The sequence below is a fragment of the Numida meleagris genome, chromosome Z, assembly GCF_002078875.1.
Source record: "Numida meleagris isolate 19003 breed g44 Domestic line chromosome Z, NumMel1.0, whole genome shotgun sequence".
Taxonomy (NCBI): domain Eukaryota; kingdom Metazoa; phylum Chordata; class Aves; order Galliformes; family Numididae; genus Numida; species Numida meleagris.
Genome location: NC_034438.1, coordinates 3,606,962 through 3,621,449, shown reverse-complemented (window position 1 = coordinate 3,621,449; position 14,488 = coordinate 3,606,962). Strand labels below are relative to the sequence as shown.

Genomic DNA, 14,488 nt, shown 5'->3' with positions numbered 1-14,488 from the left:
CCACTGCTAAGGTCAAGAAAAATACTCTGTTAGGCTGCCAGTTTTCTTTGTGATACAAGAGGCAGCGCAGAATGCAAATTGCAGTATCTTTCTCCCTTCAAATCAGCTCTTCCTTTAAACACCACAATACTGACAGTAATCACTAAGCTGAACAGCTACGACAAAGAAGAAACTGACTGAACAAATAAGGACCATCCTACCTGCATTTTCCAGTGGTAATATAAACAAATATGTATTTGAGTATCGGTTTAACTAGAGATGGTTCTGAAAGCAGAAGGCTCAGCTAATAGATAAATTAACAGTGGGTCATTGAGGGAAGCTTGTATGTTACATGTCCTGAAGTGAAAACAAATATAGAAATAAATACATTTAAAAAATTAAACTGTAAGTAGTAAAGCTATTTTAAGATAGTTTATCAATTTATGCTCAACACTGCAATATTCCCAGTAAAATAATATATTAATAGGAAATACACTTAACATAAATGTATTAGAAAGATAAAAGAAGTTTTCTAAGATAACATGGGCTCCACAAACTGTACTGAAACAAATGTGATGTTTTAAATTTTCCACATCCTTCAAAAATTTTACCAACAAATTTTCTGCAACACCAACAATAATAACAACAAAAGGAAAGGAATGAGGAAGTTATTAGAGCTCAGAAGAAAGTAAATCTATCACAGATTTCTTAATATTTAGGTTTTGCTGTAAAACAGAAAAGAAAAAATAATAATATTTGTCTACTGCTCCATACTCAAACTGTGAGCCAAGCAAACCTTTGATTCCCTCATGAAATTTGAAAATGCAAGCTGTTTTTCTGTTTACACTGGTCACATCCTGCTATTTGTTGTGACTAAGATAATATCAGTGATGAAGATTCTCCCATGAATTTCAGTCCTGTAAAGTACTCACTGCCTACAGTTTTTCTCATTGAAGACACTCAGAACTGGGAGAGATATGGGAGTTGTGGTAAGCCTGGGTGCCAGTGAAGTTTGAGGCAAAGGACTCTTTGAGGACTTTGGCTTTTTCATGTCTTTTTAAGCCAGTTCTCCCTTTTCACTTATCAGGGGAGGTACACTGTCCTTTTCCAGTGTCTTCTGACCAATGTATCAAAAGAAACCCTTCTTGCTATTTTTCACATCCCTTGCCAAATTCAGTTTCGTACGAACCTTGGCTTTCCTAATTCTTTCTCTACGTGTCCAGACAGTAACCCTGTATTCTTCTTGGGCCATTCTTCCCTGCTTTCCCTACTTGTACTTTTCTTTCCTATCATGATTGCTGCATCCCAGACTGCCTCCAGTCTTAACCTCTTTAAATATTTTCTCCTGGATTGGTGAGTCAGGGCCTCAAAGACCCCTGACTGAAGAATGATCCTGGGGTGGAACAGAGTATTTTGGCAGCCTTAAGGGAAGTGAGATTTGTGGCTACAGCCACATTAATCTTGTTTTATAGGGAGCTGAACTTGCTAGTTTATCTGATTTTGCAAGAACTTGTTTTGCAAGCGAGTTGGGCTCTGTGTTACACGTTGGCCACGCGGATGCAGTGTGCAAGTGGAAAAAAATCCCTGCAGACCCTGCAGAGAACAAAAGCAGGAGGGAGGCTGTAGTGGATTCGGAGAGGAAAAGTGCACTTTGAAGCAGGGGACATTCTGCTGACACTACCTATCAAATCCACCACTGGCATGTTCCTTCTCCCTCTCCTACTTGGTGCTTCATCCATCTCTAAAGTGTTGCAAGTAATATCATGCTTCCTTAGGGAGCTTCTGTTTTAGCATGCTAGGACTCATATTGCACTTGCTTAGGAAGTTACTGCTTGCCGCTTACTGGGGTTATCTAAAGTGGGTGCCTATAGTGTGTGTGTGCCAAATAAAACTCATAATCCTCTGTGCTGCCTTGAAGTGTGTGCTTGCTTGCCTCTGCTCCTGAGACATCCAGTCTCTCAGATCCAAATGTACCCTAAAACAATTGGTGATAACCATGCCCAGTAAATCTTCACCTTTGGTTGGTCTGTCCAATACCTGAACCAGAATTTTTATCCTCAGTGGACTCCAGGAATCTCCTGGATTGCTTGCAGCTCGCTCTGTTGTTTTCCTAGCAGATATCAGAGTGCCTGAAATCTCCCATCTGGATGAGCCTATGAGCAAAACGCCTCTTACAGCTGAAGCAGGAAGGCCTCCTCAACAGGCTCCCCCTGGTCAGGCAGTCTGTAGTAGACCCTAGCCACTACATATCCTCTATTTGTCTGGTCTCTGATTTTAATCCACAAGCTCTCAATCCAGCCATTGCTATTGCTCAGAGGTAGCTCTTTGAAGTCTATGCACTTCTTAACAGAGGACAACTCCCCCATCACTACTACCTTGCCTATCCCTTCTAAAAATCTTACAGTTTGAAAGGAAGACATAGCCCTAACATCTTGTCAAGATACCAAGATGCCATCTTGTCAAAATGTCAAGATGCTAAAAGCTACAATCTTTTAGCATCTTGACATTTTTCCCAGATTGGGGAAAAACAGAACATAATTTCCCTGTACTGATAGAAACATATCTTTACTACCACTCTGATTCATTACTATATTTGACATTTTGGAATGTGGATGGTTCTAATTCTTTCAAGAACAGGAAAGAATCTTAAAAATACCAGGTCTCTCACTGATTTCACAAGGTGTTCAGTTTTGCTAGGGTTGAAGGCCACAAATGCATTAAGTTCTGGACCATCATAGGAATAACATACAGCAGACTATTACTTTGCTTAGCATCTAATAAACTTGTTAATCTTAGCTTTACATAACATTCTCAGTGGCTGAGGTGAGGTTACACAGCACAGAAAAAAATGCGAAAAACAAGGCTGTGCCAGGGAAATTTGTGCTACGTCTCCAGCATCCAATTATGGAAACCAAGTTTGTGAAAAACCTGAGAGTCAAAAAGGTAAGAGAAAAATTCACTAAAATGCCCCCTGTGTGCTGTTTGGCACCATAATACCCTCAGAAGATACTGAGGAATAATCATGGGCCAGTAGCATCTAGCAGAATCACAAGGAAAAGAGAACCTGAAACACATATTCTGAAATATGAGTTATTGCCCTTTCCTTCAATCCTGTTACTCCTTTACCACTACTGTTACGCATCTTCATCCAGCATTCTGTTTCTCCCATCTTCTTTCTATGCCTTCGTGTTGTTTCTTTTTCTTAATTTCTTGTTCTTTATTCTTAGCTGTTCACCTGTATTCTGTTTCTCCTTCCTGTTACTGAGTTCATTTTAACTTCTGTTTTTCTTTATTTCTAAATGGTTTTCTATACTTAAATATCACAGCCAATTGACATTTTCATAAAATCATAGAATCATAGAATCATTTGAGTTAGAAGGGACCTTTAAAGGTCATCTAGTCCAATTTCCCTGCTATGAACAGGGATAACTAGAGGTAGATCATGTTGATCAGAGCTTGGCCCAGCCTGACCTTGAATGTCTCCAGGGATGGAACAACCACTACACCACTGTGCAGCTTATTCCAGTGCTTTACTACCTTTACAGCGAAAACTTTGTCACGTCAAATCTAAATCTCCCTTCTTTTAGTTTGAAACCATTTCCCCTTGCCTTATCACAACAGACTCTGTGGAAGTGTCTATCCCCTTCTTATAACCCTTCTTTAAACACCGATAGGCCACTCTCAGGTCTCCCCTGAGCCTTCTTTTCTTCAAGATGAACAGCCCCAGCTCTCTCAGCCTGCTCTTTTAGTGGAGGTGTTCCACCTCTTGGATTATTTTTGTGACTCCCCTCTGAATGTTCTCCAACAGGTCCATGTCCCCCTTGTACCTAGGGCTCCGCATCTAGACACAGTACTCCATGTGAGGTCTTACCAGCACAGAGTAGAGGGGTAGGATCGCCTCCCTCACTCTGATGGCCACACTTTTTTGGATGCAGCTGGGGATATGGTTGGCTTTCTGTGCTGTTAGAGCACATTGCTGTCTTATGTCCAGCTTGTCATTCACCAGCACTCTCAAATTCTTTTTGGCAGGCTGTGCTCTATCCTTTCATCCCCCACCTCACGTTGATAGTGAGATTTGCAACTAGTTGCAATGGCTTGCAAGACCTTACACTTGGATTTGCTGAACCTCATGAGGTTCTCCTGGGCCTACTGCTCAAGTCTGTCTTGGTCTCTGAATGGCATCCCACCCCTTGGGCATATCAACCACACCACACAGCTTGGTGTCATTCACAAACTTTCCGAGGGTGCACTTGATCCCACTGTCAATGTTATTGATGAGGGTACTACATAGCACCGCTCACAGTACTGACCCCTGAGGGAAACCACTCATCACTTTTCTCTAGTCAGACACTGAGACTTTGATCACTGCTGTCTAGGTACAATTTTGAGTGTATTTTCAGAAAAAAAGTGGAAGCTTATGTGATTTGCTGCCTCTTGTAATGTCAGACATTTAATAACTTTTAAGAACCGAGGTCAATTTGCACTGACTAAAAATTTCAAAAATGGTATTTTGGCTTCAACTATCATAAATACAGATCGGTACTACTTGACAGATTATGATGCAAATTCACAGCCATAATTTACATCTGAAAATCCACTGAATCTGTTGTCAGTGAAAGAAAAGTATAAGACACAGAACTTAGAGATCACAGGGGATACCTGGATTACTGTGATAAGCTATTATTTTTTCTCCCCTAGTCTCAGTAGAGAAGTAAAGTGCCTCTAATACATATTTGCAAACATAAATAGATATCATAAGGCCCAGGAAATACACTCCTGACTCAAAAGGTAAGTCCAGATCATATACCATTTTATGAAGCAGAACCCTCATAGACTAATTGTGTATGATGAATGAAAAAATGAGTATGACATCAGACAGCTGAAACAAGACTATCCACAGTGTAGAAAATCCAAAATTATTATTTTTTATTTAAATTAAAAAAGAAAGGTGTATCATTCCTATTTAAGAAAAAAAAATAAAGGAAAGGGGAAGTTTAGAGTTTATCTCATATTTTGCACAGTTTCAAAAATACAGTCCTGCTGATTTGAAAGCAGCAAAAATCAAGAGAAGTGTGACCAGCACTTCAAGGGAGATGATTCTTCCCCTCTACTCTGCTCTCATGAGACACCACCTGGAGTACTGCGTCCTGATCTGGAGCCCACCAACACAAGAAGGACATGGAGCAGTTGGAGCAGGTCCAGAGGAGGACAACAAAGATGATCAGAGGGTGGGTGCACCTCCCCTCTGAGGACAGGCTGAGAGAGCTGGGATCCTTCAGCCTGGAGAAGAGAAGGCTCCGAGGAGACCTTAGAGCATCCTGCCAGTACCTGAAGGGGGCCTGCAGGAGAGCTGGGGAGGGACTTTCTGTAAGGGCAGGCAGTGACAGGATGAGGAGAAATGGTTTCAAACTGGAAGAGGGTAGATTTATACCAGATATCAGGAAGAAATTCTTTACTGTGAGGGTGGTGAGACACTGGAATAGGCTGCCCGGAGAAGTTGTAGATGCCCCCTCCCTGGAAGCACTCAAGGACAGGCTGGATGGGGCTGTGAGCAACCTGGTCTAGAGGGAGATGTCTCTGCCTACAGCAGGGGGGTTGGAACTGTATGATCTTCAAGGTCCCTTCCAATCTAAACCATTCTATGACTCCATGAAATACGGCAAGAGTTAGATTTGGTTTCGAACATTCTCAGTAAAAAGTTTAAACAGTTGCATATATTTTGTTTTTAGAAAAGTCTTTCTAAAAATGTTGCATATCCTGTTCAAAAAATGTCAGCTCTTTACAAGTCAAGCTCTTACAAAGGTGGTAGGTGAGTAAGAAACATGTAGTAAAGGAATCTCACGATGTATCAGAGAATATGAAATTTGGTTTCACTTTCATTATCTACACAGACTAGATGAGGATTACAAAATTAAAAATATGATTGCCAAGAAAGAAGTTAAACAACAGGTCTTCTTGTAGCTGTAGTCAGTGTAAACTAAAGAACAATGTATATCAGTCTCTCAGTTGACTGATTACAGATTCTATTTTTCAAAATATTATGAAACTCATTTTCAAAGCTTAAAAACATTGTTGAATCCACCTGCTGGTCTCTTTTCATAAACATGTAGATTGATCCAAAAGTAATGCCTCCTATTTTTTTTCGCATGGAAATTCTAATGAATACAAAGACCATAATAGCAACATTTGATAGAGCAAATTCTCAGCTACACATCACTATTTTTCAACACAGTCATCACTATTAGCCATACATTTTTGTCAGCAAATTCAAGATACACTGAATGCCAGCAGAGGTGACCCACTGTCACTGTCACCGCTGGTGAAACACACCACTCACCACCTCACTGTGCGCACATCCCATTGGTTGCTCTCCAAAAACGTTCAGCAAGCATCAACAAATGTTAATGGGTGCATTTTTTTCTGCACAGAGGAATTCAGGTCCACACCTTTGCTTCACACACACTCCACACCAGACACTGTTCTGTCAGACTTCCTCTCTGCCCCATCTGTCAGTCAACAACAATATTTAACAGAATAGTTGTTGGGAAGGTTCAACCTCTACTGTCATACCACTAACATCTTATATGATTTTTTTTTCTCCATATTTTCCAGGATACTCATTGTACTGCCTGAAACGAAGTGATTTCAACCAGCGACTCCACTGGGATATGTTCAGTGGGTAGGCATTTTTCTAACAAATGACTATAGGTCACAACAAGGCATCTTCTCCCTCTCCGTGAATCTGAGGCACTGCACTATACTAACCTCCAATACCAGTCAGTGGAGCTGTGTGAGTATCCTTCCAGCTTCTATTAGCTTCTCCTCATATTGAAATAAATAAATAAATAAATTGAAACTCTTGAAGGAAGCTAATTACAGTTAATGAACAAATTAAAACTGGAAAATGATTAACAGAGGAATGGAAATAAATAAAATGGAAAATATGGACCAAAAAAAGAAAAGAGGGAAAGCAGTAAGAAAAGGGAAAAAAAAAATCTATTTCCTAATTATGCTTTCAAAACTGTCCCTAATGGGGGCCATCCATTTGTCATCCAAATTCTAGCAGACAGCATGTGCCGAAAATGCTGCAGATGGCTCTGTGCAGTAGCAGGGATGGTTTGGATGGGAAACAATTCCTGTGGCTGCCTCAGCAGATTGTTTTCAGCAAAGATATTGACAAAAACCTGTCATTGTCATGAAATAGTGCTTGTTTCCTTATTTCAGTCAGGGCATTTCAAATGGCTGATTTTTGTGTGATTGAAATCAGGAGGGTCTGTGAGAGTACAAGTCTTATTGTTGGAAAACAGCCCCAAACTTTTCCTGTCTCTCTAATAGCAAGCATTATGAATGAGAAAAGCAGAGCAGGACACATCTCAATGAAACGTTCACTGTATAAGTGAAGTTCTCTGTCAATAATTCACACTGTAAGTAGCTGATTCATTAAAGCATCATTCCGTGAATTACAATCTCTTCAAAACATTGTTCATTTAGATGAGGTCTGGATGGAGATGCTCCAAGAATGAATCCCATTTCTACTGACAGAACAGAGAATAGCTTTTTGCAAGAGGTAAGCTAACAGATCTTCCTACTTTCCATCTGTAATACTGCCTAACAGATACATCAGGTGACCACCTCAACATGCTTCCAAGTATACAGAAAGCCTCGTAACCTAGAGGATGACTTTCAGCCATGTGTGAAAGAATGTTAGTGATTTTTTTTTTTAACACAACAAACATTTTTTATTTTTTGCTTTTACACATATGCTTAAGGAGATATACTGTTTTTATTGAACAAAGAAAGTGACTGCTAGAAGATCTCATCCATCTTTAATTATACGATTTAATTCAAATGTTACCATTTAGCTCATTACCTCTCCATTAAGAAATTCTAGTCTTCTTCCTCAACTTTCAGAAAATGTCTTTTTTTGTGTGTGTGTGTGTTTATCCTAGAACACAGAATCACAGAGTTGTAGGAGTTGGAAGGGACCTCTGGAGATTATCTAGTCCACCCCCAGGTAAAGAAGGTTCCTTGCAGTAGATTGCACTAGAAAGTGTCCAGGTTGGTCTTGAATACCTTCAGAGCAGGAGACTCCACAACCCCTCTGGGCAGCCTTTCCAGTTCTCTGTCACTCACACAGGAAAGAATTTCTACCTCATGTTCATATGGAACTTTCTGTGTCTTCCCTCTCCAGGCTGAACTGTCTCAAGTCTCTCACCTTTTCCTCAGAAAGGAAACGTTCCATGTCCCTAATAATCTCTGTAGCCTTCTGCTGGACTCTCTGTGGTAATTCACTGTCTTGAACTGGGGATCCCTAAACTGGACACGGTACTCCAGATGTGGCCTTACCGGGGCAGGGTAGAGGGGGAGGATCACCTCCCTTGACCTGCTTGCACACTCTTTTTAATGCACATCAGGATACCGCGGGCCTTCCTGGTCATAAGAGGCACACTACTGGCTCAATTTCAATCTGTTGTCCACCAGGGCACCCAGGTTCTTCTCCACAGAGCTCTTTTCCAGCAGGCCAAGACCTGGCCTACTGCTGATGCACATTTTTATTCCTCCTCAGGTGTATGACTCTGCACTTGCCTTTGTTGAACCTCTAAAGGTTCGTCTCTGCCCAACTCCCCAGTACACCCACTTCTTGTTGAATGACAGCACAGCCCTTTGGTGTGTCAGTCACTACTCCCAGCATCATATCATCAGCTGACTTGCTGAAGGTGCACTTCATCCCTTCATTCATGTTCCAGATTGACATGTTAAAAAAGATTGGATCCAGTACCAAACCCTGGAGAGCACTACTAAATAGTGAAGATGTGTCTCTTCATTGTTAGAGTGTCTCTATTTCTATTCCACTTAGGAAAAAAAAAAAATTACAAGAGAAGCAGCACAAAAATGGACACCAAAAATTATACTTTGACTTTGAAAAAGAAAAAAAATGGTTTCCCTTAACTGCAATCCACAGCCTAGTCACTCAAAAGTCTACTTTTTCTCAACTCAACTCATACTGAGCAGTAATTTAATTCTCCTTTTGGAAATTGGTTTGTCTCAGAAGACAACAGAATTCCAGCCTCTTTTCCTTGATACTTTTACCAGCCTTTTGGGGAAACACAGATGTACCTAAGCTGTACCACAAGGCAACTGGCAATATTGGACTGGGAAAGATGTGGTGGAATTGTAGCATAGTCCTACAATGTAAGTAACAGGAAAGAGAGGAAAAACAAGTAAGCAAACAAATAAAAAGCCTCATCTATTGAGAAAGTCTTATGAATTTATGAAGTGTATTCTAGGATATTTAACCTGGTGTAAGACCTGTATCAGCAGAAACAAATATTAATTTCCAATCTCAGATTAGTTGGTGCCAGTTAAACCTCTCACTTTGCTCTTCCAATGTAGCCTGTATCATACACTAATTTATCTCCAAGGGATTAACAAATAGCTGAAATGAACCAATTCTCCAGGATGCACTCCATGATCTGGGAACTGTCTCTATTTACAGGGAACTCTTAGTATTAAGACATGCTTGAAATTAATAGACAATGAATTTTCTTTATCAAATCTGAATAAGGGGCAAAACTAATAAAAAAAAATCTTGGACCTGAATCAAAGAATAAAAGCAAAATTAGGCATTTAATCTAATCCCTAGTTCATGCATCACAAAATCATTATTGTTTTCATACATTTTTGAACTTATTTTGTATACAAGATCCTGAAATTAATTAGATGAGTCACTTGTATTTGCAGAAATAGGACATTTAACAACAACAACAAAAATAAAATGGAAATAAATAGCAAAAGCAAGTATGTGCTAACCAGAAGAAGCCAAGAAATGCATTTCTTTTCTCTCTGACTGAAACAATCCATAGAGAAATTTTTTCTTAACTCCTTCTCTTCCCATCTGGTTTGCAATTTCTGTTGTTGTAGTTGTTTGTTTGTTTTTTAAGGTTGAAACATGGAAAAAATATATATATTTATATATTTTTTTTTATTTCCAAACCTGTATATTACCTATAGATTATAAATATATCAGTTTAACCAAAGTCTTCAGGTACTTGTTTGATAATTCCTTCAACTTTTATATTTTTTTTTAAGGTTCCAGCAAACCAATTAGCAATCACTCTGGGAAATAATTCTTGAAAAAAATGTACATTTTCTCTGCTGTAAAAAGCCACTTACTAGCAAGAACATATTTGTATGTTTGTGAATTTTTAAGAACTTCCTCTTCTCATCTTAAAAGTCAAAAGTTTATTTGGACAGGTAGCATGAAATTTACTTTGCATTTAATACATCTTTTATATAGTTAAACACATTATTCTAGTTACCAGAAGTAACAATAAATTGTCTTTACCCTTATGTAAAAAACTTAAGATTAGTAAATAAATTAAAAAAAAAAGAAGAAAAAGAACACTCTCATTCAGCTCAGTAAATGCAAGTATATTTATATCATGGAATAATCCAAATAGAATTTGAAGTATGCCCACGTATTAACAATTTTTCATGTAATAAGGTTTTCAATTTCATTCATTTGCTAAGGTACACCAATTTTTTTGCTCATTTTGGAAGTCACTCTACATCTCCTCAGTTAATTATCACTACTGTTTTGCAGAGTGGACTGCAATTAATTACTATTAGTGTAATTGTCTTGCAAAATATATATCAGTAGTGCCAGGCTTCAGGTTTTAGAAGCAGTTATGTATGTGTTTATAACATTGAAAAAAAAAAAGATGAAAACAGAAGTTTGAGCTGCGTGGAGCTAGGAAACACGACAGCTCACCTTTCAGATGTGAGCCTACGAAGGTATTTGTAAGCAAAATCTGTTTCAAATCCACTAGAATTCTTAGGGTTTAAACTTTGTCAGTCAACTTGAGATAGGTTTGAACAGTACTGAGTTGACCTGAGATTTGTCATCAAACTAGAGAAGATTAAGTGCCAAAGTTAAAATGCACATACGACGAGTATTAAAAATGTTTAATTTCAGTATGGAATGTAGTCAAATGAGAGTCTGTGAAAAATGTCACCTTTTTTCAAAGTGTTCCTTTACTTTTTTTTTTTTTGTCTATTTTATTTCATTTTTCTTCCTACTTCTAGCCTTATTTTCATCTACCCATGCAGCAGATCTACGGCAAAATATATAGGTGTGCTTGATAATAAATTACTGTATTTCTCTAAAAAATATAAATTTTCAGAAAACTTTAAAGGGTTAAATCACTCTATGGAATCTATAATCTCTAATAATGATAGAGAAATCCCTTTCCAGGTGAATAACTTTGTACATATTAACTAAATATCACTACCATGAATTTGTTCAGAAGTCTAATGTTTTATGGTGTTGTTGTTGTTGTTTTTCTGGAGCTAATTTTGAAACGTGCAGATCCATAAGTCACAATTCTTAAACCACTCCCACTTTACAGATTATTACTCTCCTGTTGTATGTTTCATGTATGAATGTGCTGAGTTTAACTCCTCTCACTAACTCTTGTGGAACTTCTGCTACACTGAGTAGATGAAATCACAAGAGATTGACTGTCATCCTGAATTATCTCTTATCTTGGAACATGTAACTGAAGGAATAAGACTGAAAACTCAAGGCAAATACTCTGTAATACTAAAATCGAAAGGATATCCATTGTTGGTACCCTCTTCCTCATTCTTACCTGTCCACCCATACAATGACTAGTCACAACCCATCAAAATTAATGTGAAGTTTTCAGTGCGTAGACCTCCATATATACAGTATGAAGTCACACAGAAGAGCAGAAGAGAGTAGGAAAAAGACCAAATTACGCAGGAGTTCCTTAAAAGTGAACTATATTTAGGATAAAATGATGTTTTCTAAAATTTCTGTGAGATATTTTCATACTTAAATTATTTAATATGGAATAAAATGAGCTACTGAAATTCTTTAATCTAAAAGAAATTTCCCACTCAACAGCTTAATCCCAACTGTTACTCATTTTATCATGGCTTAAAAAGGGAATGAGAAAGGAGGAGAAAGAAGCTAGGATATTACCGGTATGTCATCCTATGTATCACTTACCTATCAAAATCAGAGATGGAAACAGAACTTTTTCTCTCTCATCCTTTTTCAACTCTGATACTGTTATTGTAGTTAGACACACAATTTCCTGGACAGTGGAGTGACAGTGAGTCTAGGTCATTTGGAAAAAGCAACCCTCATTTCGGAGAATAGAAATAGTCTCTCTGGATATCTTCTGCTTTTAATCTGGTGTATATTAATCTAGTTTACACTTTAGTCAATATTAATTATTGATTTACAATATTACATCAATTCTTTCTCTTTTGGAATTTGAGCAGTAGGGACCATCTCAATATTACACTGAAATGTTTCATACCAATTCCATATTGGAAACTCATAGTCAATAAATGATAAATTGTCTTCCTCCTTTTTCAGCCTCATAATTGTCAGTTGATGTTTTCTTTTCCCCCAGTTTATCTCAGAAGATTTTCATTAATCCCATTGAATGTCATAACTAGCCACTTCGTCCCACTGTTATTTCTCTAGATCATACAGCCATCCAATTCTTCTTCAATAATTATCTGATCTTTCTCATGTTCTGAGATGTGTCATTACCTTGGATAATCCACAACTCTGAAGGTTTTAGTCTCATTAATTCATCAGCTAACATTTTCTGAACAATGAAACAAAAAGATTTGAATAAACTCTTTCTCATCTGTTTTAAAACTCATGCTTCAAAACTCTTATCTTACAGGAAATGGAAACATTAATGATTCCTCAATTCTTATATACATTTAGACGTTGTGATACATTTATAATATGAGTATGGTACACTTTGCAATATTTTTTTTTCTCTTCAAAACAACATGGTTCTTACAAGAACATGTTTGGAAAAAATTGTTGCCATCTTTTGGCTACACTGAAGGGGAAAAAAGGGGACATTATGATGGAAGTTCAAGCAGACTCATAACTGCTTTACTATGGAAAAGTTAATCTGAAATTGCAGAAAATTACTCTGAGATCAGCATTCTTGCCATTTTATGTAGTGATCATAGCATAACACCTGTGCAAGAGTGATTTGCAAGAGTGCAAGAGTAGGCAGTACTGATGGGAAATAGCTACCACTGGAAGATGCGGCACTGAAGGTGAAGCTAAACATAACAACAAAACAGAGGTTACATATACAGACAGGTAATTATATCCACTAGCAGTATTTAATATTTTATATTTGCAGCTTGCCCTGTTGTTTGAATAGGAAATAAAACTTGTTTAACCTACACAATTATTACAGTTTAGTATTACAACTTATTTACCCTGAAGTTTATTTGGAATCTAGCCTGAATATTATATATATAAATATTTATTTATTTTCCTCTTTTTTTTCTTTTTGAATTTCCAAAATATGTAATCAAATGCTTGTTAGGTATTCAGATCAATATACTCGCTTCCGAGACAAACACTGCACAGTCAGCAAAGTGTTTTTAAGACCAGAGGATGTGAGTGTCAGTGAAAATTAATCAAAGATGATAAAATCTGGGAAAATGAAAGCATTGTCCAGAGAAAATAATAACATATCTTGCCATCACTGGACAGTGATATTAAAATATGCTGCAAGTTTCCATTATCTCCTGGAGTGAGGGTCAGACATGCATTCTGTTACTGACGGGACAGGAGAAGAGACCAACACCAGCTGAGGTATAATAATACTCAGCAAAAAGTCAAGAGTTGTGGGGAAGAAAACACAGTCACTGTAAACACCCTCCACACTTTGCAAGGTACAGCTGACTTTGCAGTTAGTAACGTTCCTGCTTGGGCACAAGGACCAGAAGGCCAACAAGTTACATTCACACTATCCATCACCCCTCAGCAAGTGACATGAGCACTTACAGTCACACTAACAGCAGAAAACTGACCACTCTCTCCTCTATAAAATGGAAACTTGCTTTTGCAAAAATGTCTGATTAAAAAAGGCTTATAATATCTCACTCTGTAACAAATTAAGCTGACTCATTGCCCCAGCCACCAATTATAGATTCTTTTATTCAAACAATGTGCAAAAAAAAAAAAAAAAAAAAAAGGAAAAAAAAGGAAAGAAGAGGAATAAAATCCCTCATTAATCATTCTTTTTTTTCAACTTTACATTCCCAATTCACCCTTTCTCCCCAGAAATGCTGTCGCTGAAACTTACCGCTCTTGCCAACTCCCCCTGCTCCTAGCATCACCACCTTGTACTCTCTGGAGCCTGCTGAAGAATTGCTGGTGGAGCTGATCATTTCATTTTCTAGCTCCATCTTGCACGAGGAAGAAGAAGAGAGAAAAAGGGAAGAAAAAGCAACTGGCAGATGCTGCCTCTGATCTTAAACAACTATAAAAGCTGTGTTGAAAAAAAAAAAAAAAAAGCAGAATGGAAAGGTATAATACAAGAGGTACGATTTATCAGCCTTACACTCGCTGCTGTGCCTGTGTTAGCTGGTGAAGGTCTCATAGCAACCACTTTAACAGCTTCCAATAAAAATCTCTCTCTGCCCCCTCCCA

General features: G+C 38.0%; 1 protein-coding gene across 1 annotated transcript in view; it reads right to left on the bottom strand.

Annotated features, from left to right (window-relative positions):
* RIT2 (Ras like without CAAX 2) overlaps positions 1 to 14,244 on the bottom strand; it is a 179,562-nt gene extending 165,318 nt beyond the window's left edge. Inside the window, exon 1 of the mRNA XM_021381169.1 lies at positions 14,142 to 14,244. Coding sequence (XP_021236844.1) covers positions 14,142 to 14,244 — 103 coding nt within the window. The remainder of the gene's footprint in view (positions 1 to 14,141) is intronic.